Source organism: Miniopterus natalensis, chromosome 9, assembly GCF_054644295.1.
Source record: "Miniopterus natalensis isolate mMinNat1 chromosome 9, mMinNat1.hap1, whole genome shotgun sequence".
Taxonomy (NCBI): Eukaryota; Metazoa; Chordata; class Mammalia; order Chiroptera; family Miniopteridae; genus Miniopterus; species Miniopterus natalensis.
The window spans coordinates 13,315,001-13,340,876 of NC_142089.1; the positions used below are offsets into that span (position 1 = coordinate 13,315,001).

The 25,876-nt window shown below is 38.3% G+C and overlaps 1 protein-coding gene and 1 pseudogene across 6 annotated transcripts in view; one reads left to right on the forward strand and one right to left on the reverse strand.

Moving 5' to 3' along the window:
- The window catches only part of SRRM1 (serine and arginine repetitive matrix 1), a 32,114-nt gene extending 7,432 nt beyond the window's left edge, over nt 1-24,682 (forward strand). For 3 of the 6 annotated variants that reach the window (XM_087820215.1, XM_087820219.1, XM_087820220.1), the window contains 13 exons: nt 1,195-1,398; nt 2,064-2,258; nt 2,790-2,909; nt 5,024-5,298; nt 10,543-10,623; nt 11,370-11,456; nt 12,642-12,786; nt 13,159-13,200; nt 16,555-16,665; nt 19,263-19,727; nt 20,318-20,513; nt 22,929-23,138; nt 23,493-24,682. In XM_087820215.1, the coding sequence (XP_087676341.1) occupies nt 1,195-1,398; nt 2,064-2,258; nt 2,790-2,909; nt 5,024-5,298; nt 10,543-10,623; nt 11,370-11,456; nt 12,642-12,786; nt 13,159-13,200; nt 16,555-16,665; nt 19,263-19,727; nt 20,318-20,513; nt 22,929-23,138; nt 23,493-23,597 (2,236 nt within the window). In that variant the 3' untranslated portion in view covers nt 23,598-24,682. The remainder of the gene's footprint in view (nt 1-1,194; nt 1,399-2,063; nt 2,259-2,789; nt 2,910-5,023; nt 5,299-10,542; nt 10,624-11,369; nt 11,457-12,641; nt 12,787-13,158; nt 13,201-16,554; nt 16,666-19,262; nt 19,728-20,317; nt 20,514-22,928; nt 23,139-23,492) is intronic. The other 3 variants (XM_087820216.1, XM_087820217.1, XM_087820218.1) reach the window with 3 other exon arrangements.
- LOC148092350 (small ribosomal subunit protein eS27 pseudogene) lies at nt 34-385 on the reverse strand (annotated as a pseudogene).
- Nucleotides 24,683-25,876: the final 1,194 nt, after the last annotated feature.

Genomic DNA, 25,876 nt, shown 5'->3' on the forward strand with positions numbered 1-25,876 from the left:
TGAAAAGGGGGCTTTTCTTTCAAAAAATTTATCTTATGCAAGTTTGATACTGCCTTTTTTTTTTAAACCCAAAATGTATGTATTGGGATGGTTCCCTACTCGATTTGAGGTGCTTCTAGTGCTGCTTCTCCTGAAGGAGCATCCTTCTGTAAGCCTTGCTTTTCCTCCTGTTGACTGACAGAGAACAGTGGAGTGACCAACACACAAAACTACTGTTTGTGCAGGGCTTCAGACGGTGGTGATTTTAATAGCATCCTGGGTATTTCATATCCGTGAAGAAATAATTGGGGCTCTGCACCAGGTGCTGCTTCTTGTGTTTCCTCTTTTCTGGAGAGGGATGGAGGAGAGCCTTAGGGAGAGGCTTGTTGTCTTGGGGAGGTGTCATTACTGCAGGAAAGGCTAAAGAGCATATTGGTTTAATTGCATTGATCATTTTTTCTGGAATACCTAGGCTTTTCCTGATGAACTCTAGTGGAATCTGTCTGCATCTAAACTTTGTTTTGTTGGGTTTAATTTATTATTAGGGAGTATCTCTTTATAGTTGACCCTAAACAACGAGGGTTTGAATTGTGCAGGTCCACTTACTAAGATTTTTTCGGTAAATGCTGTAAATATATTTTCTCTCCCTTATGATTTTTCTTCTATGTTCCCTTATGATTTTCTTAATATTTTCTCCAGTTTTAGGGTGAGAGTAGAGTATACAATACGTATAATATACAAAATACATGTTAATGATTGTGTTATTGCTAAGGCTCTGGTCACAACAGTAGGCTATTAGTAGTTTTAGGGAGTCAAAAGTTATAAAGATTTTCAACTGCTTGAAGGGTTGGCGTCCCTACACCCCGCGTTGTTCAAGAGTCAGCTGTACTTTTAAGTATCATCTCCCTCAAAAACTGGTCTTTGGTCTCCTCATTTCTGGAACTAATTAAGAACCAAAATCTAGAGTCCAGGTCAATGCTTTCCTCCATTGTAACTAGTATACCAGAGAATGTTATCGTTGGTTTCCTTGTCTCTGGTTTTCTCTTGTCCCTTTCCCTATTAAGTAAATGTGATAGGATACATTATTTCCATAGGGAACTTCTCAGATATAAACAATAATGATGTAATTATAAAGATTAACTCTCACTTCTGCCTTTGACTCTCTTCTCTGATCCACATTATTCAAAAACCTGAAAAAAATTGCTTTCATCCTAGACGCAAATCCAGATCTCCTTCCCCTAGAAGACGATCTTCCCCTGTCAGGAGAGAGAGAAAGCGCAGTCATTCTCGATCTCCCCGTCACAGAACCAAGAGCCGGAGTCCTTCCCCTGCTCCGGAAAAGAAAGAGAAAACTCCAGAGCTCCCAGAACCATCAGCAAAAGTAAAAGAACCTTCAGTACAAGAGGCCACTTCTACTAGGCAAGTACATAAAAATTCATTTATAAAGGTCACCGTTTTAGGCTGTTACTAAGTGAGTGTAAGTATGATACCTGTTTGAAACAAAACTACTTGATTTATTTTTAGTATTTTTTAAAATTATAAAATAAGCTTGTAGAAAAATTTAAATTGTAAAGGAGAATGTAAATAAAATGCCTGAAAGGTGACCACTGCTTCCCTTTGCTTGTATTCTTTTCAAATATTTTATATACTGTAACTTGAGTTTTTTTTCTTTCAATATTGTGGACAACTCTGCACTTTAAGAAAAGGTATGCAGTTAGAATTTTAGTTGCTCTCACTGCACTTGGAGCTTGGGAGAAGTCTTCATAGATTTTGAAAACTTTTTAAGGATTTTTTACTGATTTTTCGAGAGAAGGGAGGGGGGGGGAGAGAACATTGATTGGCTGCCTCCTGCATGCCCCCCACCGGGGATCAAGCCCGAAGCCAGGCATGTGCCCTGACAGGGAATCAAACCAGCAACCTTTCAGTGCATAGGATGACGTCCAACCAACTGAGCCACACTGGCCAGGGCCAAAAACTTTTTAAAAAGAGAAATAACTTTATTCATTGAGTTACAACTTAAGAGTCTGAATAGAAGAGAGGGGAAAATAAGTTTGTGAGTTTTGTTTTTTGTTTTTTTTTCATAGTGACATCCTAAAAGTTCCCAAGCCTGAACCTGCACCAGAGCCTAAAGAACCCTCTCCGGAGAAAAATTCCAAAAAAGAAAAGGAGAAGGAGAAGACCCGACCAAGATCTCGGTCACGTTCCAAATCCAGATCCCGGACACGGTCTCGCTCTCCTTCTCATACTCGACCTAGACGGCGCCATAGATCCAGATCAAGGTGTGTTGTGGATTTAATATCTGCATAGTGCTTAGATCTTATGTGCTAGTCTTCTAGATAAGAGTAGGTAACTAGTTTCAAAGTAGTTGGAAACATTTAGTAAAATGTTGTTCTTTGAGTTTACAGAGACTTTGAGGACGCTTTATGTATACCTTAAAAAGAAAGTATACCATAGCCCAGTTGGCATGGCTCAGTGGTTGAGCATCAACCTGTGATTCAGGAGATTGTGGTTCGATTCCTGGTCAGGGCACATGCACCTGTTTTGGGCTCGGTCCCTGGTGGGGGGCGTGCAGGAGGCAGCTGATCAATAACTCTCTCATCATTTATGTCTCTCTCTCTCCCCCCCTCCTCTCTCTGAAATTAGTAAAGACATTTATTTTTTCAAGTATACCTACATAAAAAAATCTCTACATAAGTGGAATTGTATCCCTTGAAATCCTTTTTTTTTATGTAGGTGTTTAGAAAACTATGTCAAACAATTCATTGCGTGTTACTGATGTATTCAGGTCCTAATTTTGTTTGTTTTGGCAGATCATACTCACCTAGAAGGCGGCCAAGCCCAAGAAGACGGCCATCTCCTCGAAGAAGAACTCCACCAAGACGAATGCCTCCTCCACCAAGGCATAGAAGGAGTAGATCTCCAGTGAGGCGGTGAGCTTGATTGCTTTCTTTTTTTATTTGATTCAGGTGTATTAAAATGCACCATGTGTTTGTTTTAGACTAATCTTTTTATATTAGTGGCCCCCTGGAAGAAAGAACTCATGAGTAGTAGATAATGTCTTCCCAAGAGCCTATCTCATTTAAGGTGTAGTGCTGTTATTTGCAATGAAAAATAATGCTAGTGTTGGAAATAAAAAAAAAAGAAATTCACCATCTTGTTGATACCTCTTGTTAACTCTTAACCTTTCAAACCCCACCAAGAAATCCTATCAAGTAAGGAAATTAGTCACCTTCCCTCTTTTTTTTGCTTTTAATTACCACTGGTTTCTGAAAAGCAGATGACCATAGAGCCAGTAAGCTGCTTTTACCAGTATTAAAATAACCCATTTTGTGTTAATTGTACATTTACTTTTAGTCACTTTTTTTTTAATCCTCACCCAAGGACATGCTTATAGAGATTTGGGTGGGGGAGCAACAACCAGGAATCAAACCAGCAACTCTTCAGTGCACAGGACGATGCTCCGGTGCTCAGCCAACTGGGCCATTCTGGCTAGGCATATACTTTTATATTTTTTAAATGCTTTTTTGTCATTATAGAAGTAAGTGCTTGCTATAAACAATTCTAACAGAAATAAAAATTACCCAGCCCTAGCTGGGTGGCTTAGCTGTTAAGAGCCTTATCCTGATGCGCCAGGGTTGTGGGTTTGATTTCCAGCCAGAGCACATACAATAATCAAACAATGCATAAGTAAGTGGAACAACAAATTCATGTTTCTCTCAAAAAAATTTTTTATCCACAATCCCATTCCGTAGATATAACCATTATTAGCAGTTTGATGTCTGGTTACTTTTTTAAGAGACTAGGCATTAAAGAAACCTGTTAATGTCAGTGTTCTTTTCTAAAAATCATCTTAAAATTAGCATAAAGTAAAATCTTCTGATCTCTCACCTTTAACAAAAAGATTGTTGCTGTATCTGTCCAAAATAGAGGTCTGGTTCACTGATAGCAAAGTTCTGCGCCTTCTTGACAATGCATTTCACCTGTTTTTAGAAGGAACTCTGATGGTTATGCTTCAGATTACAATTAGGACAGAATTTTTTTGTATTTGAGTCTTTTAAGGTTGTTTTCAGGGAACCAAATGGACCTGGAAATAAAATAATTTTTGTTTTTTTGCCGTCTGAGGTTTTTCAGAATCCCATAGTTTTTTAAAAGATAATATTTTTCCCTGGGGAGGAGTTGTCAAAGTATATTGAACCATTTTTATAACTATTAAAAATTACAGAATTGATGTTACTACTGATAAATGAGACTGATAATGAATGGTCAGTTTAGGTATCACACTTCTAAAATTGATTTTTCCTCCTTAGCAGAAAAGTAAAACTGGTGCTTTCCTAGTAAAAGATTAGTGGAAACAGCTATTTCTTATATTGGAGTTTTGCAAACAGCATGTTTTAATTGTGCTTACTGAGCCATTTAGCAATCAATATTTTGCAGATTGTGTAAGATTCCCTTTCAGGCAGTTTTTATCTCACACTTAAGGTAGGGTTTCTTTTTTTCAGGTTCTCAGGAATTCTTCTGCCAAAGGTGAATTCTGCAGGTACACATAATTGCAACAGAACTTAACACAAATTTTGCCGCAGAATTCGAGAGGCCCCTGCTTCTAAGTTTATGTAGCTAAATGAATTCCTAATCTTTGCACATCTCTTTAAAAACGCATCCTATAAGGTGCTTGATACTGTGTTATTAAATAGACAATACCTTGCCACCCAAATATCGTATGCAAACTCCAAAACACTAATACCATTTCTAAGGAAGAAAGAGACTGGTTAGTTATGCTATTAGTGCTCAACATATTTTATAACTGGAAAGACAACTCAAACATACATTTATCAGGATAATTTATTTCTTTTAGTCAGTCTTGAACTAGCTGTTTCCTGTGCTAGGTTATGGTTTTGTTCCCCATTTTTAAAGACTCATTATCTGCTTAGCTACATAAACTCAAAAGTTGGATAAAAATAGCTGTATTTTTGCATAAACTGTACATACCTGTATGGTCATTCTTTGTAAGAATGCAGTTACTGAATATGAATACTTTATTCTACAGAAGGAGGCGTTCATCAGCATCCTTGTCTGGGAGTAGCTCATCTTCCTCTTCGTCTCGTTCCCGGTCACCGCCAAAGAAGCCTCCTAAGAGGACATCCAGCCCCCCTCGAAAAATGCGTAGGCTGTCTCCGTCAGCAAGTCCTCCAAGGCGAAGGCATAGGCCATCACCTCCAGCAACTCCTCCACCAAAAACTCGTCATTCCCCAACACCCCAGCAGTCAAACCGGACAAGAAAAAGTCGTGTTTCTGTCTCTCCAGGGAGAACTTCAGGTAAAGGTAAAAATCAAACAAAAGCAATATGTTCTTCATTTGCTTATAAAGTGCTTAGTTTTTGGCCGCCCCCTTTCCCCTTCAAAGTATGAAGTAGCTGGGTAATATTTGTATGTGATGTTCTTTGTAAATTGCTTAGAGGTTCACCTTTTCTTTCCTTCTCTTGAGGTTTGTTGAAATAGACTTTACATGTGTTTTGTTTTTAGCAGTGCCCTCTGGCACTGAGTAGGTAGAGAAATATCATTTAGGGCTTTTTGGTTTTGAGTAACTTATCAAAGTTGTATCATCATGATAAGGGATATTTGTATTACTATGAGACCAGTTAACTCCCCAACCCCGGAGATTTTTTTGTTTGATATCTTGTTTGAGGACTTCATATCCTTTTTAATTCTTTTCTTGGCCACATTGTACTCTCTAGGGAAGGACATAGTGTCCTCTTAAAAGCTGGCTTGTTTTTTAAATTTAGGCTCTAGGCAGGGTTCTTATTTGTCCTTGCTTTATTGTTTAGATTGATTTCTGAGGAACTTATGATCTGTGATCTTGCCAGGCAAGTAGAATGCTCACCGTATAAGTCCTAGCGAAGGTTGTGGTCTTTTGGGGTTTATTCTTTAGTATTAAATACGCATTATAGGATCTGTTTGAATGGAATCAGGCTTTGGTGCTTAGGGCTGGAATGAGAAAGACACCCTGGAAGGTTAGTAGTGGCAGAGGGGGGGAATCTAAAAAGCTGCTGTAGTAATTTGGATTTTAAGGAGCAACATATAGTTGCTTTTAACACATTTGAATTTTCAGGTTAGAAATTAAACAAAATGGAGATGGGCAGAATTTTGAATATATTTTAATGAATTTAACAAGATCTGGATTTCTCATCAGCATTTCGCTGCTTCCTTTCCCTTTACCCCCCAATGTGTTGATATTGGTACCTAGAAAGGCAAATTTTGCTTTACCTTTTTTGAATTCTGTTACAGTGAGGTATAGATAAGCTGTCAGAGTGAATGGGGAATAATGGTAGTCTGTAAAGAGTAATGTATAGGTTATTTTCTGAATTTTAACAGGCTAATTTGGTGATACATAACTAAATATGTGGTCCTTTTTCTTGTACTGGCTCTTCATATATAGACAGGCAGCCAGATAAGAATAGAGAAACATTAAGGTCTTCCAGGTTCAGACTTAAAGTATGGGAGGGGGTTTTAGGATCACTTACTTTTTATAACCTCATATCCCATGTTACTGTTTCAAAATTTCAGTCTGTCCATAGTTTCCACTCACCATGTCCAAATCTAATGCTGTTGTCCTGACCTTTTTTTTCCTTTTCCTCTGAATTGTTGGGACTTCTGAATATTTCTTTCCTTTATCTGGAGCCAGAAGGCTCTCTGGTGAAAAAATATTATAAATGTTGTCACTTGTCACTTTGCAAAAACACATCAAGTTATGATTTTTCTTTTTACATCATATAGCAAAGGGTGATAAGTGTACCTGAACAGAAGGACTGAATCCCTGTTAAAGTAGGTTAGTTATTAAGAATTAGTAGTTAACTTTTGAAGAAAGGTAGTTACCTTCATAGGTACTAACTGCTTGTGTTTTAATATATTATTGGAGCGAGCAGGCTGTTGCTTTTCAGTAACAAGTCACAGTGGATATGCACATAAGCAAGAAATAAGTCAAGGTGGGGGACAAAGGACTAGTTCTATTCCTGTGGATTCTGGGGCAGTTCTTTCCATGTTCAAACGAAACCTAGCCAAAGAGACGCACTGTGATCAGTGTAGTCAGAGGCTGCCTTGTGACCACTGAAGCTGAATATTGGTTCCAACTACCTGGAAATAATTTTTTATAGTAAAATGATCCCAGTCATCTGTGATGAAATTTCAGAGCTAGAAACAACTATAGAGATTGTCGTCAAGAAAGAGGTTCTTAGATTAAGTGACTTGGTGAGAGCCAGCCAGGACTAGAATTTGGGTTCTCATTTCCAGTTGAAAAATGTATACTTGGTTGAACCCTCTTTCTCCAAAATGCCTGTTTTGATTTCTGGAGAAGGGAAATGGAGCACAGGATGAAAATCTTTTTTTTTTTTTTTTTTAATGTGTCTTTATTGATTTCAGAGAGAGGAAGGGAGAAGGGGAAAGAGACTTGAAACATCAGTGATGAGAGAGTCATTGATTGGCTGCCTCCTGCAACACCCCGACTGGGGATCAAGCCCGCAACCTGGGCATGCGCCCTGACCGGGAATCGAACCCCTATCACCTGGATCCTAGGTCAATGCTCAACCGCTGAGCCACACCCTGCCAGGCCAAGATGAAACTCTTTAGCTTCTGTACCTGGTAGTATGATTTTAGAAACTCCTTTTTTTGCCGTTTTCATGGCTAATAAGAGCAATGACATTAAAATGTAATAGATTTTACTTTTGTAATTCATATAGTAGTCACTAGTCAGGCTTTAAGTAAAGTTTCTATTGTTGATAGTAGGCAAATGGAGTGGGAGAGAGGCAGGAAAAGTATTTTGATGTTTAAGTCATCTTTTGGACAAGTCTGGGGGATTAATAATTCATAGGACTGCTGAAATAAATTTAAAATGCTGATTTTTCAGTTGACTTAGAAGATTTCTGACTTCATGTTAGAATGATTTTGCCCCTTGAATACAAAAAATATAAACATTTGGATGGATAAAATCTCATTTAGACAAACCTCGATGAAATATTAACATTATAATGTTAATAATCTTATTAGGTTAGCCATTGAACCAGAGTAGGGGTATATAATGGATGCTTGTCTAATGGTGACTAGATTTAATAATAATTAAGGACTACTTTAGCTAAGCCATTAATGAGATTGAGTTAAGAAAAAACTCCAAATGCATATTTCTATGGAAAAATGTGTAGATAATGTTGTAGTTAGGTTTGTATTGTTTACTATGTAGGCATTTGCCAGCCATCTTCCAAATATAACCACATTTTTTAAAAATATGGATATTTTTATTGATTTCAGAGAGAGGAAGGGGGAGAGAAAAAAGAACCATCAATGATGAGTCATTGATTGGCTGCTTCCTGCACGCCCCCTACTGGGGATCTAGCCCATAACCTGGGCATGTGCCCTGACCAGGAATTGAACCGTGACCTTCTGGTTCATAGGTTGACATTCAGCCACTGAGCCATTTGGCCGGGCAAATATAACCACATTTTTAATGTTTATTAGGGGGAAATGCATTCTGTCATCCAAACACATTTTGGAACCCAGTTTTCCAAGGCGGTAATTTGAACATGAGGGTTTATAGATAACTGGATGCCTATAAAATCTTTTTCAAGCATTGAAGATTAACTGACATTTAAAAATGGTGAAGCCCTGGCTAGTTTTGCTTAGTTGGTAGAGCGTTGACCTATGCACCAAAAGGTTTCTGGTTCCATCCCCAGTGTGGGTGCATATGGGAGGCGACCATTTGATGTTTTTTTCTCCCCCTCCTCCTAGTCTCCCTGTTTCTCTCCCCCATCTAAAAATCAATTAAAACATTTAAAAGGAGGGGTGGATACTGACCAGAATGAAAATAACCTCAAATCTCTAAAAAATTTAAAGCCTTTCTATTTTTTTTTAACTTATTAAAATACAAGTTTTAAGTGCACTTACAGTACTACCATATTTCATGATAACTAATTAGGTGTTAACCATTCTTTACCCAATCCATCAGTTTGTCCAAAAGTCTTATTAGGTAGAATCATTAATAAAATGCTGGTTGTTTTATTTTTTTAAATTTTTATTTATTGATTTTAGAGAATGGCGAAAAGAAAGAAACATTGATTTGTTCTACTTGTTTATGCATTCATTGGTTGATTCTTGTATGTACCCCAACAGGAGATCAAATTCACCCCCTTGGCATATTGGGGTGACACTCTAGTCAACTGAACTACTTGACCAGGGCTAAAATGCTGGTGGTTTTAAAAGTGTAGTGGTGAATTCTTTAGTTTGACTATGTTAGCAAAGATGAGATTGCTGTTCTAGATCACTAGTTCTCTCAAGTTACTGCCCCTTGAATGAGCCTTGATAGAATTCTGAATATGAATACCTGTTACATGTATCTACAGTGTAGGTCAAACATCCATGGTAATTGCTTTAAATCAAACAAAACAGTTGTAAAGATCCTGAGGGGGATCACATTGTCTTCAGGTTTAGTTCTTAGAGTATTGTCAAATGATGTTCAGGTTAATCTATGGTAAGATTAATGATTATATTTCTATAAACTTTTGATCTTAGTTGAAGCAGTGGATGGCTATTATAGACAGGTAGTAATTGTTGGAAGTTAAAGCCTATACTTAGAAATAGTGTGTTGGAGTCAGATCCTAGTTCACTTAAATTATCTGTGTGACTTCAAAGTTACTTATATTTAAACTTCAGGTCTCTCCTCTTGTAAAATGGAGGTGGGGGGCTGTAATAATTAGCAACAGTGCTTAACAGTACTTAACATAGTGAGCATACAAAAGGTAACTGCTGTAATAATTTTCCACGCAATTGGGGAAAAATAAGTCGTATCATTCATAAGGTACCCCCAGCTCTCCTACCTTGGGTGTATTTCAGAGCTGCTACTGCTGGTGGTTCCTTTTTCTTTCTTTCCTTCTCTAAGCTTTGGAAAGGATCTTCCAGCTTCAATATTTAATTATTTTTGCTATTGTAAAGGTCTACTTTTTTTATAGGTAGTTTAAATCCCCCACACTATTGTGAAGGTTATGTTCTACATCAAGAGCCTACAGCCTCTTGGGTGGCTAGTTTATTCCTCCTCTTCAGACCAAATATCTTTCTCTGAGAATTTCAGCAAATAAAATTTTTAAATTATCATCCATTTTGTGAACCTACGCATAATGGGTGTTTGAAAGCTTTTATGCTGGTGAGGCCTCATAGACTGTTCTAAGTTGTGGGGTAAGATACAGGTTTATTGAGCTGAACGTTACACATAGGGTAAAGCTTGTTCTCAGAAATGGCTCCCAATTTCTCTGTAACTATTGTGGGTTTTTTTGGGTGAATCTCAAGATCCTAAATCATTGTAGAACTTTTGGGGGCTTTTCACCCAATATTTAAAAATTCTTGCTTCTACTCCAGGTACTACTCAGATGATGATAAAAAAAAAGTCTTACAGAATTTTGTAATTCTCTGTAAATTCTTTATGAGAATAGTCATGCCTATTTTTGTATTGTTAAGAAGATGTCTTATGAAGCTCTTTTGTTTTCTTTTTTAAGTGTGTTGTTGTTTTTTTCCCCCATACTCTTTTTAGTGACAAAACATAAAGGTACTGAGAAAAGAGAGTCTCCTTCACCAGCACCCAAGCCTAGAAAAGTAGAGTTATCTGAATCAGGTAAGTTTTGTGTGTATGTTTGTTTTAAGCAGAATTCAGTTTGTTATACATTTGATCAAACCCTTTGAGTTAAAGATTAATTACAGGATAAAGAGCTAGGACTCTGAAGTCAGACCAACCTGGTTTGACTCCCAGGCTCCACTACTTAACTGCTTTTTGCTTGTTTAATTACTTATTTATCTTAGCCTCATTTCTTTGACATCTGAAATGTGGGTAACAGTATCATCCTTTGGGTTTGTCAATTAACTGAAATACTGCTTATAAAGTGGTTGGTACCCACCCTGACCTATAGCAATTGCCTAAAGTATTTTTGTTTTAAAGTTCTTGGGGTTTTTACTGATTTTTAGAGAGAGAAAGGGGGAGAGAGAGAAAAAAACATAGATGTGAAAGGGAACCATTGATCAGGGGCCTCCTGCATGCCCCTTGCCAGGGATTGAGCCCGCAACCTTTCGGTGCACAGGATGACACCCAATCAACTGAGCTGCATTAGCCGGGGCTAAAGAAGTTTATTTTTATTATATTTGGTGGTGATGGTCTAAATCGGCATTTAAATTGGCATTTTAAGGTTTTCTTTCTTTGCAAACAAATATATACTTTTAAAATATGCTTATATTTTATTTATATATATTGTTACATTGCTTGACCCAACCAGATAAAGGTTTAAGAGACCATTTTCCTACTCAAATATGTTACACTTTCTGTATGCATAACTAAAGAAACACTTTCTAAATGCATCTATCTTTCAGAAGAAGATAAAGGTGGCAAAATGGCTGCAGCAGATTCTGTGCAGCAGAGACGCCAATACAGACGACAGAACCAGCAGTCATCATCTGGTATGGACACTGATTAAGTTTTTTTCTATCTGCATTTTCTAATAAAAAAATACTTAAGATAATGCATATCCATCAGTATAGTGAGCATACTTAGGAGAAACATGTTTGTGTCTACGTAGAAATAAACTGATTTTAGAGTACAACGGTCAAATAAAACAGGTATAAAATTAGAAAAGTATCATTCTTTTCCCAACCCCCAGTCTTATTTCCCAGAGCTTTCATTCAGAAGTTTTCTTTGCACATATAAGCATCTGTGGTTTAAAAAGGAAAAACAAGCCCACACAAGCTCAAATTGTAGGTTATGTTACCCCTTTTTAGTTCTTTTTGTGTACTGTGTGAATATATCTGTAAAATAATTAAAAGTGAAAATTTTGAACTAGAATATGTGCACAGAAACCTGTTTTTAAAACCAAATGTTCTCACTTCATTGGCTCAATTGGTATTTGGAGCTGAGTCCAGGCACTACCTTTGTTTTTCATTTATATAGTGGAAACCAAAGCACCCCACAGTGGCATTAAGTCAGTTAAAAGCTACATAGCTTTTGCAACTCTTTTAAGGTGAGGTTAATCGTGAAACAGTTTGAAAAAGCTCATAGGTCTTGGGTGGGTTTTGGTACTTGGACTACGTTTTAAAATTAAGTTTTAATATTTGGAGAACAGTTAAATATTTTAAGTTAAGGAAACCATGTACAAACAATTGAAGTTTTTCTTTTTGCAGTCTTAGACATTTGCTACCCTGCCTGTAGGAAATGTCACATGCATATTGTTTGCCTTATCAATGCTAGGGACATGGAAGTAGGTTATTCAGACCCTAATAAAACTTTCCATAGCTTTCAAAGTGCATAGAATAATAATAGTCAACTAATTGAGGTGATTTTTAAGCTTTATTTAGTTTTTAGGAAAATCATTAGATTGTTAAAAGTCTTTGGGTCTCCTTGGATTATACTGTGGAAATGATGTATGTAACATTTATGTAGTAATGATTATGTATATATTTGTGCTTTACTTACAAGTCATTAAGCAGATGTTGGTATTGCCTTTGTTCAAAGGTGATGGTTTATATATGTGCCTACTACATTGGTGGACTTGCTAATTTGGACACTCCATCCACTTAGATTCAGAAAATGTGGACACATTTTTTTAAGCACAGACCTACTGTTATGTTTTGTTTCTTGTGTAATTATAGATTCTGGCTCCTCCTCTTCCTCAGAAGATGAGCGACCCAAGAGGTCCCATGTGAAGAATGGTGAGGTAGGCAGGCGGCGGAGACATTCCCCTTCCCGGAGTGCCTCTCCATCACCTCGAAAGCGCCAGAAAGAGACTTCCCCTCGGTAATGTCTTTTCTTCAGCAGTCTTCACTGCTGTTCTGTGGTGATGAAACTTCATAACTTAAAGGGTGGGCTGTGGGTTTATTTTAGAATTTGGATAACTCCATTCAAAGACAGAAGGACATGGTCAGATTTTGTTGGGGGCAGGGGGTTGTTTCGTTTGGTGGTTATTAGCTAATAAATGAGAACTTCGTGAGTTTTGTACCACCATGTCATGTGTGCATGACTAAAAGAATACCAGTTAAATCATAGCATTAATTCCTGAACATCTTGAATGTTTAAAAAATGTATCTCCATTAGTGATACTTAATGCCATTGAAGTAAATCATTCGGTGAATGGAATTCTTGACATTTGTTTTTCTCCACTGCTCTCAGGATGCAGATGGGAAAGCGATGGCAATCGCCAGTGACTAAAAGGTTGGTTAGACACTGCTTTGTACTTAGGGTAACATGTCAAAGTTTTAGTGAGTTTGCTGTTTAAGTAGCCTTATTTCATTCCTAGATTAGGCATCCGGTGGGTGTGGCTGTGGAACAGGCCCTCAGTTGTTTGAGTTAATTAAATTTCTTCACATATCAATTCAATGTAGAATTGTTCACAGTACTCATTTTAGAGCCTTATTTGAACTTAGATTTTTGTGCAATTACAGTATCTGCGGTAATAGCACCTCAGATATAGTGGGGAGGGACTTTGTGGTTACATTGGGGAAGGCAAGGAAAACTGGAGAAAATGAAAAAATTGAAAAAGGAGTGTAAGGCTTTGGCCCTTGTTCAGAGCTTCCTATGGTAGGAAAGTAGGTTTGCATATCTTTATTGACCCTTTTTGATTATTGGTGTCTATGTGACCATAACATTTCTAGTCAAATCATACCTAGAAATCTTTAATTTAGGACTATCTCATGAGTGAAAGAAACAGGCCCAGAAGCCGTAAAGTGAGCTTTTTAGGGTTACAAAGTAACAAAGCCAGATCTTAGACCTGTGCCTTTGACATAACCACTGTACTATGTTTTCACTGGTCTTCTGTTTTGGGGGGTTTAGTTACCACTAAATTTCTAAGTATTCTTTGTGAAACTCCCATTATCTTATTTTGGCTCATTTTTTGAAGCTTGGTTATTTTAGGTAATCCTCATTAATAAAAGGGTTTTCTTGGAAAGGTTCTTTGGAACCAGTCAGCAATGTTTGTGGTGGAGCTAAGCAGTATATTTGTGCGTGAAAGTAACTATTACTGTCAATAAATGAAAACCTAAAAAAAGATAAATTTAGATGCTAAGGTATTCTGTTCCCAGCTGTAATTACACCTGGTTTCTGTAAAATTGCTAGTACAGCAGCTAGAAAATTACTTTACAAAATCAGTTTAGTGCTAAGATTTCTTCCCTTCCTCGCACTCCCCAAATTATGGAACTATGTTCTTTACTAGAAAGAGCTTTCTCACTGCAGTGAAGTCAACACTAGTGTTTATTACCCTACCTCAGGGATGTTTTTGTTTTGAGTCTCCACATTTTAAAAGGCACTAAATTGTACTAGTAGCCTCAGGTTGAGTGATTTTAGAAATTGTAATCAGGTGTTTGGGATTTAGGGATGGAGAAATAATTAATTGGAATCATGCTTCAGTATTTATTTTAAGAAGGGAAACACAGCCTGGTTTCTAATATTTTATAAAGTTTTAACATAAAGTAACATTTTCCATGTTCTTAAACCCTTGCCTTTGAGGGTTCAGCACTCCTTAATTTAAAGGATACAAAGTATATTGATCGTACTTAGTGTAGTTGTCACATCTATAATTTCTTACCTCCATTTCCAGTGTGGTCAGTGAAATGAGATTGTTCCGGAGAGGTCACTGCAGAGGTAGTAAGCTGCTCCCTTGTTATGAGACTTGTCTGTTCCTAAATACTTGGGCTAAGGGCTACATCAGATTGAGTCTTATTGAAACTGATTCTCACACAGTTTAGGGGGGAACCTCCTGCTCAACAATCTTTACACATTTGAAGGCTTGGTTTGGCATTAGTGTTCAGAGTAACTAGAAAATGCTTAGCTTTTTTTTTTTTTTAATTAATCCCTGAAATGTGTACCTTATCAGATCAGTTAAAAAACTATAGCCTTCGGGTCATAAAACCATGTGGAATCAAGACTCCGGTTATAAGTGATTATCAGATTTTTCTGGCAGTTCCTTAAGTTATGCTACTTTGGTTATGATTTTATTTTATTCTTACTCTCTTTTCAGTTATTTTTTCACATAGAAACGCAGGACACTGAAGGTCATTACTAAAAGGGACCTTAGTTCATTTTACAAATGAAACTGAGGGGCAAGATAAATATTTCAGGTCATTAGCATATCATAATAGATTCTAACCTGAGTTCAGTTTTTAATGAGACTTTTGTTTAAAGTTTTGCGAACAATTGGGAGAACTTTTTTAAGAGAAGCCACATAATCAAGAGTAAATATCCCAGCCAGCGTGGCCCAACAATTAAGCATTGACCTATGATCCAGGCGATGGAGGTTGAAATCCGATCAGAGCACATGCCCAGGTTTCGGGCTCGATCTCCAGTAGGGGGTGTGCAGGAGGCAGCCGATCAATGACTCATTGATATTCCTATCTTTCCCTCTCATCTAAAGCTTATCTGTCTTGGTATCACTGCCTCTTGTAGTTTATATTTTAAATCTATTCAAAATGAAATCTTAGCCCCCACAAGGCATAGACAAATGTAAATAGAAAGTTTAATGTAGTAATGATTTCAGAATTTTCTTTGTTCTGTTACAGAGCTCTCGGTTTTAAAGGAGAACAAAGACCAGTAAACTTTAGAAAGTACTTCCAGATTCATAGGAATTACCAATACTGTATTGGACAAGAAATTACTTACGTTATTTGGCTACTTTGTGTACACAAGTTTATCCAAAAGGTGGCACACTGGCTTGGTGTATATTTTAATATATCTATAGGAAGATGGCTATGAGTTAGTCTAGTTGATATAATTGTATATTTCAGGTGTGTTTTTATGTTGGTTAAGCTCAGAATTGAGGTTTATATGATCTTTACCTGTACTTGAACCAAATCAATCCCAGTGATAGGTTTAGTGCTCAGACAACTTTAGTCCTTTGTGTTTGGGGATAGTGTTTTTAGTTAATAGTATGCAGCTCTTAAACAGTGTAAAAGCATTTTAAAAATCAAGTATTTGGAGCTATGACACCCAGATTTGAGGCCTTAAGCCACTGGTAACTGTTAAAATTTAAAATGTCTGTTAGAACATTAAGTTTTTCTGGGCTTCGGTGCAGTCGTTCCTAAAAAGGAATTGAAAAATCTACCTTGAGGGCCTTTTTCAGAATACACTGGCTAGACCATAGCCCAGACCCGATGAACACAAAGCTCAGATAAGTTTCCCAGGTGATTCTGGCGTGTGTGCCAATTTCAAAGCAATACTCTAAGGCACTGTTTTCAAACCTTTCCTTCATCATGTAAAGAATATTTTATATCGATCGTGACCCAGGCTACATATTTGTATACTGTAACAACAAAAATTTCACAAAAGAATACTCACCTTTACTGCTAGCAACATTCTGATTGTCTGTGTGCGGTTTTTTTATTTAAAAAAAAAAAAAAATGCTGGTTCGTACCCAGGGTCTTTACTAATAGTCTTGACCTGTACTTTGAAAAACACAGCTCTGAGGGATAGAGTAACAGTTGCTGTACTTTGGGTTAACAATGATTAAAACAGTGTCATCTGGATCAGTTACTATAAGTGCCACTAAGAATCACCTATAATTTTTCTTTGGTGTAGTGCTCGACGGAGGAGAAGTCCCACCCCACCACCCACTAGAAGGCGACGGTCTCCCTCTCCTGCTCCTCCACCTCGACGGCGTAGGTCTCCCACACCACCACCACGGCGAAGGTAATTCATTACATGTGCTTGTTGGGGTTCATAGAGCAACTCTGTTTGTTTATTTATGGAGACGATTAAATATGTTTTTTATTGTTGACAGCTGTCCCCCACTTCCCCCCCTTTTGTCTACTTCACCCAGCCCCTGCCCTACCCTAGGCCTTCATCACATTATTGTCTGTTTCCATGGGCTATACATATGTGATCTTTAATTAATCTTAATTAGAGCAGCGTTGAATCTTTGTGATTGAATTATCTTATTAGAGTGACATAGCTCAGCCATTCATAAAACACCACATATTACAATTCCATTTATATGAAAAATCCAGAACACACAAATCTATAGATTCAAAGTGGGTTAGTGGTACCTAGGTAGGAATGGGGAGTGATAATGGACATACACACTTCAAATATACTAAAAACCATTGAAATGTGCACTTTAAATGGTTGAATTCTATGGTATCTGAATCACATACCAATAAAGATGTTAAAAGGTAGAAACACTAGTGATTAGAAAGGGGAAAATATAAGGTGGGGCAAAAGTAGGTTTACAGTTGTTCCTATGGAAAATAATACAATAATTAATAAGTAATACAAGAATAAACTTTTGCATGCTCACAACTGTAAGCCTACTTTTGCCCCAACCTGTATTAACTTAGTGAGGAATTCCCAGCAGACACTGTCCTAACTAAGGAATCCAAGTTAACATCCCCAGTAATACATATTGGTGTCACATAATTCCTAGCTACCTCTGTGGTATCCTTACCAATTGTTCAGAATCTCAAGGTAATTATTAGGGATATTAGACAAACCTAGTTTGAAGGTCATTCTACAAAGGAACTGACTGGTAGTTTTTTTAAAATGTCAAACATTCAAGAAAGAGTAACAGTTATAAATTAGCAGAAACTTTTGGGACACATGACAACTAAGTACAGTGTAGGATTCTGATTTTTGGAACCTGGAACAGAAAAAGGACATACGTGGAAATGGATAGTATTAGTACTTTAGTTAATATTGAGGTTAATTTCACTTTTTATAGTTTTTTATGGTTGTATAAGATGTTAAGTGGCAAATCTCCACTGTTATTGCAGCTCTTCTGTAAAGCTAAAATGATTTCAAAATAAAAGTTGCGGGGGGGGGGGTTCTAATGGTGTTGCTCATATACATTCCCAAGCAGTAGAATGGGTTTAACCACTCTTGAATAGCTGTTATGTACCAGGTAAAGTGCTGGGTGCTTAAGTCCTTTATCTCCAGTCTTCAAGGTGATCTTGCTTGGTAGGTGGTATTCCCATTTTTCAGGTAAAGAAATAGAGGTTCAGAGTTATTAAAATTGCTCGGGGGCGCCCGGGCAGGTGTGGCTCAGCGGTTGAGCGTCTGCCTAGGATCCAGGAGATCGTGGTTCGATTCCTGGTCAGGGCACATGCAGGAGGCAGCTGATCAATGACTCTCATCATTGGTGTTTCTATCTCTCTTTCCCTCTCCCTTCCTCTCTGAAATCAATAAAGATATATATATATATTTTTTAAATTGCTCAGGGGCAAAAATGGAACTGCATTCTACCATGCTGCCCATTGTATGGGCAGGAAAATATTTTGAGCTCAAGGTCTGAATGATTCAAGAGCAAGTGGTTGTTGGACCTGAATATTATATTTAGGTCTAATTCCAAGGAGGCAAGTCAGGGTTATGTAGGAATTCAGTAAGAGGAAGGTCAGGTTGGACTTTTGCAGGGATGCATTCTGCCTAGCAGTGGACTTCTATTGAAAAGTGGTCATTTGAGACAGAAAATGCAAGTCTCTCTTTGAAGGGTGTAGAGATACTTTTTAAAGCTTGTGCATTGAACTTTGTTGAGTCCACCAATTTAGAGCTTTTAATGCACATCCTTCCCGAGTAAGTTGACCATAGTCAGTAGAGTCCTGCTAACATAATGATCTAGTAGTTATATGATGATAAAGGATGTTCAGTTTAGTCAAAGCAGTACAAAATTCTGTTATCAAAAAGCATTAAATTGATTTCATATGGATTGTGTTTAATGACATATTTGAATTCATTTGGAAAATTGCAAATTTCTCTATTAACCAGAATGTCCTGTTTTGTAGTCATACAATATACAGGAATTTTATTGTGATATCTTTACTGAAATGAGGATAAAGGTAGAGCATTTCTATTTAGAAATATACTCCCTTGGCCTGTACAACTAGCAAGTACAATACAGGCAAATACCTCGTTTTAATGCTCTTTGCAAATACTGCGTTTTCATCAACACTAAGGCAAGATCCTCTACCAGGAGAAAGATGGCTCAGATGATGGTTAATGTTTTTTAGCAATAAAATATTTAAGTTAATGTACATACTCTTTTTTTTTTTTTTAAAGACTTCTGCTATTGCACACTTAATAGACTACAGTGTGGTATAAACATAACTTTTACATGCACTGGGAGACCAATAATTTTATTTGACTTGATTTATTGCAATGTTTGCTGTTCTACGGTGATCTGAAACCAAATCCCCAATATCTCTGAGGTGTGCCTGTGTAGCCATAATTAATGGTTAGTTTTCTTTGTATACTATTTATCTTGTCAAACCCTCCAGCTTAATAATGTGTTTTCCTAGGACTCCTTCTCCTCCTCCACGGCGGCGCTCACCTTCCCCAAGAAGATACTCGCCTCCGATACAGAGAAGATACTCTCCTTCCCCACCTCCGAAGAGAAGAACGGCTTCTCCCCCGCCACCCCCTAAACGAAGGGCATCGCCATCTCCACCACCAAAGCGTCGTATTTCCCATTCCCCACCTCCCAAACAAAGAAGCTCCCCGGCCACCAAGAGACGTTCACCTTCATTGTCATCAAAGCATAGGAAAGGGTCTTCCCCCGGCCGATCTACTCGGGAGGCCCGGTCACCACAACCAAACAAACGGCATTCGCCCTCACCACGGCCTCGAGCCCCTCAGACCTCCTCAAGCCCTCCACCCGTGCGAAGAGGAGCATCCTCATCACCCCAAAGAAGGCAGTCCCCATCTCCAAGTACTAGGCCCATTAGGAGAGTCTCCAGGACTCCGGAACCCAAAAAAACAAAAAAGTAAAAATATTTTATGCTCTTTGTTTGGGAACATTTACTTGCATAGTTCTCTTTATGCTTGAAATCTCCACCCCCCCTTACTAAGAAATTACAGGAAAGAATAAGCTGTGAATATAAACTTTTAAGGCAAACTCTTACTACTACTCAGAGAGCCTTTTCTTTTTTGAGAATAGTTCTGTATGGCATAAACTAAATGCCATAGGATTATACCTGGTTCTTAGGAGTATCAGCTATATTGAGGGTGTGCTGCTGAAACTAAACTCTGAAGTGATGCATAGAATATTTCTTGCATGTCTATGTAAGACTGATAAAAGCAGTCTTAAATAAAATACAAGGAATTGGCATTGTTAATTTCGTACAGAAAAATTCGCATTGTTCATTTTTAGCAATATGGAAAGAGTTGGTGAGGTGTGAACTATTCTCCGGGAGACTTTGATGATACAAATTTGAATTAGTAGACTCAACTAGCAAACTAAGCTCTGTAAAATAAAGTTTGTGACCTAGTTCTGTAATGGTAGTTGGTTAGCTTCTCTTAGGAAAGATCTATCTTCTTGGATAATAAATGTTTTGGTTTTTTCCCTTTTGTCTAGACCTGCCTCACCAAGCCCTCAGTCTGTAAGGAGAGTCTCATCCTCCCGATCTGTCTCAGGATCTCCTGAGCCAGCAGCTAAAAAACCCCCAGCACCTCCATCTCCTGTCCAGTCTCAGTCACCCTCTACCAACTGGTCTCCAGCAGTACCGGTCAAAAAGGCTAAAAGCCCAACACCAAGCCCATCACCTGCGAGGGTATGTGTCTGCCCTGTTTTGGACATCCTTTATAGTTGTATGTGGTCACTTGGAAGCAAAGACATTTTTTGTCTTTTGTAGCTCAGAAGAGCATTATTTTCTGTGGTTCAGATAGACTTCAAGGAGGCACAGATTAAGTGGTGGTAATTGCATCGGCAGTCCATTAATAGTCTAGCCACCCACTGACCTGTGATGTGTCTGATACTGGTAAATTCCAGAATCTTGGTGGTTGAGATTGGACTATATAGAAAATCTAGAAAAACAAAAAAAATGGCCAATGGTTCTATTATCTAGGGGGAAAATACCTTAGTATTTCTGCTGATTTCTCTAGTGTTTGACACATTTGGGGATACCTAATTAAGGTCACACAAATCAGTGATATTTTTTTATCTTAGATTGTGTTTATATTATGATATTTTTATAAAACGAAAAGTATCACAAAGAAGACACAAGAATGTTGTGGTGGGGTTGTATGTTAGGAAAATGATGAGTGATTGAATTTTTATTCTTTGCACTTTAATGCTTTTAGTTTTTGTACAGGGGAAATACAATTGACCCTTAACTGTGCATGTCCACTTATATGTGTATTTTCAAAAAATATACAGTTGACTGTCCATATCCCCCAGTTTCGATCTACAGTTAGAATCCATGGATGTGGAGGGCTGGCTGAAGCATTGCTCTTTTCAATTTTTTTTACGGGACTTGAACATCCATAGATTTTGGTATCCTTGGTGTTCTAGAACCAATCCTTCATGGTTATCTAGAGATAGCTCTAGTTAAATTTGGGAGGCGTCAAAAATTATTTGTGGATTTTTTTTAAATCCTCACTCCAAGGATATGTTTATCAATTCTTTTTTAAAATATATCTTTATTGATTTCAGAGAAAGGAGAGAGAGAGAAACATCAATGATGAGTCATTGATGGCTGCCTCCTGCACGCCCCCCACTGGGAATGGGGCCCACAACCTGGGCATGTGCCCTGACCGGGAATTGAACCCCGATCTCCTGGATCCTAGGTCGAAGCTCAACCACTGACCCATACCCAGCTGGGCTGTTTATCAATTTTTTGAAAGAGAAAGAGATTGATTGGTTGCCTCCTTATACATCCCGACCAGGGATCGAGCCCACAACCTTTTGATGTACAGGACAGTGCTCCAACCAACTAAGCCATCTGGCCAGGGCTATTTGTGGATTTTTGACTTCACAGGGGTTAGCACCCTTTATCCCTGCATTGTTCAAGCGTCAGCTGTACATTATTTCTATAGTAAAAAATGAACCTTGCAACCTGTGAAATCTTAGATGGAATGAAAAGTACTTTATTGTTTTGTATAGTCTTTGGCAGTTTTCACATTGTCAAGTTTAATTATTGGAGTACTGAAATAATGGGACTTGAATCTTTTTTTCTCTTGTGAGTCATTAATCTGATCTTGGACAGGTTTCATTCAGTGTTGTATAAAATTAGTGGTTAAATGTCCATCTAAATAGGGTTGACTGAATTGTGCAAACTAACTGGATAGATTGGGGAATTTTAAGTAATAGCTTAGAAATGTGAACTTTAAGAATTACAGGCTCGCTTGGCCGGGCGTGGCTCAGCGGTTAAGCGTCGACCTAGGATCCAGGCGATCAGGGTTCGATTCCCGGTCAGGGCACATGCCCGGGTTGCGGGCTGCAGCCGATCAATGACTCTCTCATCATTGATGTTTCTATCTCTCTGTCTCCCTCTCCTTTCCTCTCTCTGAAATCAATAAAGATATATTTAAAAAAAAAAAAAAAAAAAGAATTACAGGCTCAATTCAATTATAGCAGAGCCTGCCCTTTGCCTACATTTGGCATATATGCCGTGGTAGGAGGGGTCCGGTGGCAATAAGAATGCTGGCATATTTAGAATAAGAGCTGGATCAAAGCCTGCACGTTAGGCTAGTATCATGCGTGATTTACAGGTACACGCATTTAATCATCACAGCAGCTTTCAAGGATTATTGTACAGTTTAAGGTCGACCAAAAGTTCAGCCCGTTTGAGCAGATTCAGGAACCAGAATTCAGCTTAGGCCTGTCTGCGCTCTGAGACTCCTCTCTCTCTTGCTCGTGCCACCTCTCCTTCCATCTGGAGCTTGACCCTGACTCGGCTTGTGGTCGCAAAACCTGGTTTCATGTGAAGGTAGTTGGGTAAAATTGTAAAAATCAGTTACCTTCGCAGTTCATTCTGACTCTTAAAATCCATGAGAAAATCTCTGCTTTTCGGGTGGCTCCCATCTCTAGGACTCCTTCTCTTGGCGGTTGGCCTTGGGCCTTTCTCCCCGGACCCTTAGGAACTCTTGAGATTGATCCATTTTAGTTATTTTCTTAGAGATCTAACTAGGTGAGGTGGACAGAACTGTAGTGATTGAAGTATTGCTGTTACTTTCTGGGTTTCTAGAATTCGGATCAAGAAGGGGGTGGGAAGAAGAAAAAGAAAAAGAAGGACAAGAAACACAAGAAGGAGAAGAAGCACAAGAAACACAAGAAACACAAGAAGGAGAAGGCTGCTGCGGCCGCAGGTGCTGTGCCTGGAGCCCCCACCCCTGCCCCTGCCCCCGCCACCGCCGCAGCCCAGGAGACGCCCGAGGCGGGGCCGGAGCCCAGGAAGGTATTGTGTGCCCCATCCTGTGGCTTCTACTAGGAGCTACAATTTCTCTTTTCTTTCTTTTCTTTTTTTAAATAATTCACTACTTGGCTGTTAACTCTCTTGATCTGTTTCTCAGTGGCCTACCAAGAATAGGAATTTGCCAGGACTAAGCATGAGAGTGTGAATGGCTGCCAAGTAGCTTAATGTATACTTTTAAAATAATTTCTTTGCAGTAGAATTAATATGCCTCGTAATTTACCTATTTAGTATATTTATAGAGCAATGCAGCCATCAGCACGATTTGATTTTGCTCTGTACTTGGTATCTCCTAGCAGTGTGTCAAGAATAACAATGTGACCTGTGTGGCTTTTTTAGGAGACTGAAAGTGAAGCTGAAGATAACCTCGACGACTTAGAAAAGCACCTGCGCGAAAAGGCCCTGAGGTCAATGAGAAAGGCTCAAGTGTCCCCACAGTCTTAGGTGGAAATGTTTGTTATGATGTAAATTTTATTTGGTTTGTACTCAATTCAATTTCAAAAATGCTAAAATGTGTTTGAGCTTTAGACTATAACATTTGTTGTAATAATTGCTAGGTTGAAGTTCGCCATGTAAAAAAAGGGCATGGATCTACATTGCAAAAGGTGTCCACAGTGTATTAGTGACATTCTTTTATTATTGACCGCTGACATAAATTCATTTAGAGTGAAATATTTTAAGCCAAAAAGAAGTTCCCTTTTTAAAAAAGGGGCTTTGAGTATTGCTGGCATTTTTATGGTTTCTTTAAATGCCCCTGGTGATTCCCAGAGGTTTTCTTCTTTTATTTTTCCTTTTTTTTCTCATTTGAGTCTTAGTTCCCATTTAAGTTATGATGCTTCCAACCTTGTATGGTTTGCAATTGCCCAGAAATAAGACCACTGTTGAACTACTACAAAAGTATAAATGAACATTTTAATGCCACAATCTTTCCTGTTGCCTGTGGAGTCTCTGCTGAAATTAATCAGGATTCAAGCTCTAGGATGAGACAAGACGAGAGCATGCCATTTGCCAGGACGCTGTGGGTTAATACTGAAGTGTAACAAGTGGATTTGGAACACTGGAATTTCATTCTGTTCTCTTGTGTTGTTTTGTAAAGGCAGTTAACTAGTCCCAGGAAGGATCCTTCAGTTACGTAAATTTTGTTTTTTGAAATGTCATGGCTCCATTCTTAATTTTGTCTCACTCTTCCAATTGGTATATACAACTTTCAGAAATCTTGTATTTGGAAGGCTGGAAGGGCCCAGACTTTGAAATAGTGTCTTGTTTTCACTGTTTTTGTGGGTTTTTTTGTTGGTTTGTTTTTTTTTGTTCTTTTTTTTTTTTTTTTTTTTTAAACTAAAGCTATATAAAGCTTGTGGATTAAACAGAATAAATTTCTAAATTTAAAAGTGTTGGCTGCTTGCTTTTACTTATCTCAGTACTGCAGAAACCCTATCTTCCTTAGAAACCTTACGGTGCCTGCATTTTTACCCCTTCGCCCCTCAGGCAGTGAAGGTTGGGCAGGGGAAATAAAAAGCTGATGAAATTGTTTTACTGTCTTTATGTTAATAATGTGGTAAGTGCTATGAAGGGAAAGTGCATGGTGTGATTGGAACATACATGACGGGCAGGCAAGTTGGCCGGGCATGGGTGATTGAAACAGAGCAAGCAGTGTCTGTATACCTGGCGCAGAAGGGGCCTGGCACCTTCCCACAAGTGAATAGAGGCTGATGGATGTGGGGTGGGAAATATTTGGCTATCCAAAATCAAGTCATTTTGCATTTAAGATTTAGCAGAGCAAAATAATTTGAGGCAACTTGGAGTTGACAACATCGTGTAAGGTTAAGCAGCAACATTATATGAAAGAAGAAGTAAAGGTGTTTGGGGCACCGTGAGCAAGTTGGCATGTGGGCAATTAATTTGATTATAGTTTTTGGCAGTTGAAGCAAAAAAAAAGAAAATGCCTGTGCATCTTATTTCAGAAAAACTTAGGAGAGGTTATTTTACCCAAAAGATGGACAGAAAGGGGACTGTTTTTATAGGTTGGTTTTTAGAGTGATTTGTAACAATGCTTAAGATGCTTTTGTAGGGACTGCACGAAGGTAGTCTAGTCACTGTCCATAGTGAATAATCAAATCTTAGGAGTGTGTCCAGCAATTTTCAAGAATCTTTCACACAATTCTCTTGACTTTGTAATTCTGTGGTACAGGAAAAGCACAGAATACCTATTTACTAAGATGGTTGTTGCTAACTTGATCCCTTCCTGGGGTACTTGCGTCTTTCTAGCCAATCACTCATTCAGCCCATTCTCGTCCCATTCCTTCAGTAGGCTCTCATTCCTCCATCTGCCCGCTTTTGTTAAGGTTCGAGATAACCTCCACTTTGCCAAAGTGAGTGATTCCCAGTCCTACTGTGCCAGTCCTCTTGGCTCTGTCGCTCACACCTGTTTTCAAATGCTTTCTTCACTTGGGTCCCAGGAGCAACATTGGTTTACCTTTTAGTCGTAACACCAGTTTTCAAAGTGTACCTCACTAGCTGTTTTTTTTAACCTCTAGTGGATCCTTTCAAACATGACGTGATGGAGTTTTTCTTTTCCTTGGTGGCTTTCCCTACATTTAGTCTCTAGTCCCTTGGCTTTAAATGTCATCTTTTTGTTGATGTGTGAGATTTCTTTCTGGTCTAAATTTCCCCCCGACCTAGACCCCTCTTTGTCCAGCTACCTACTTGATAACTCCATTTGGATA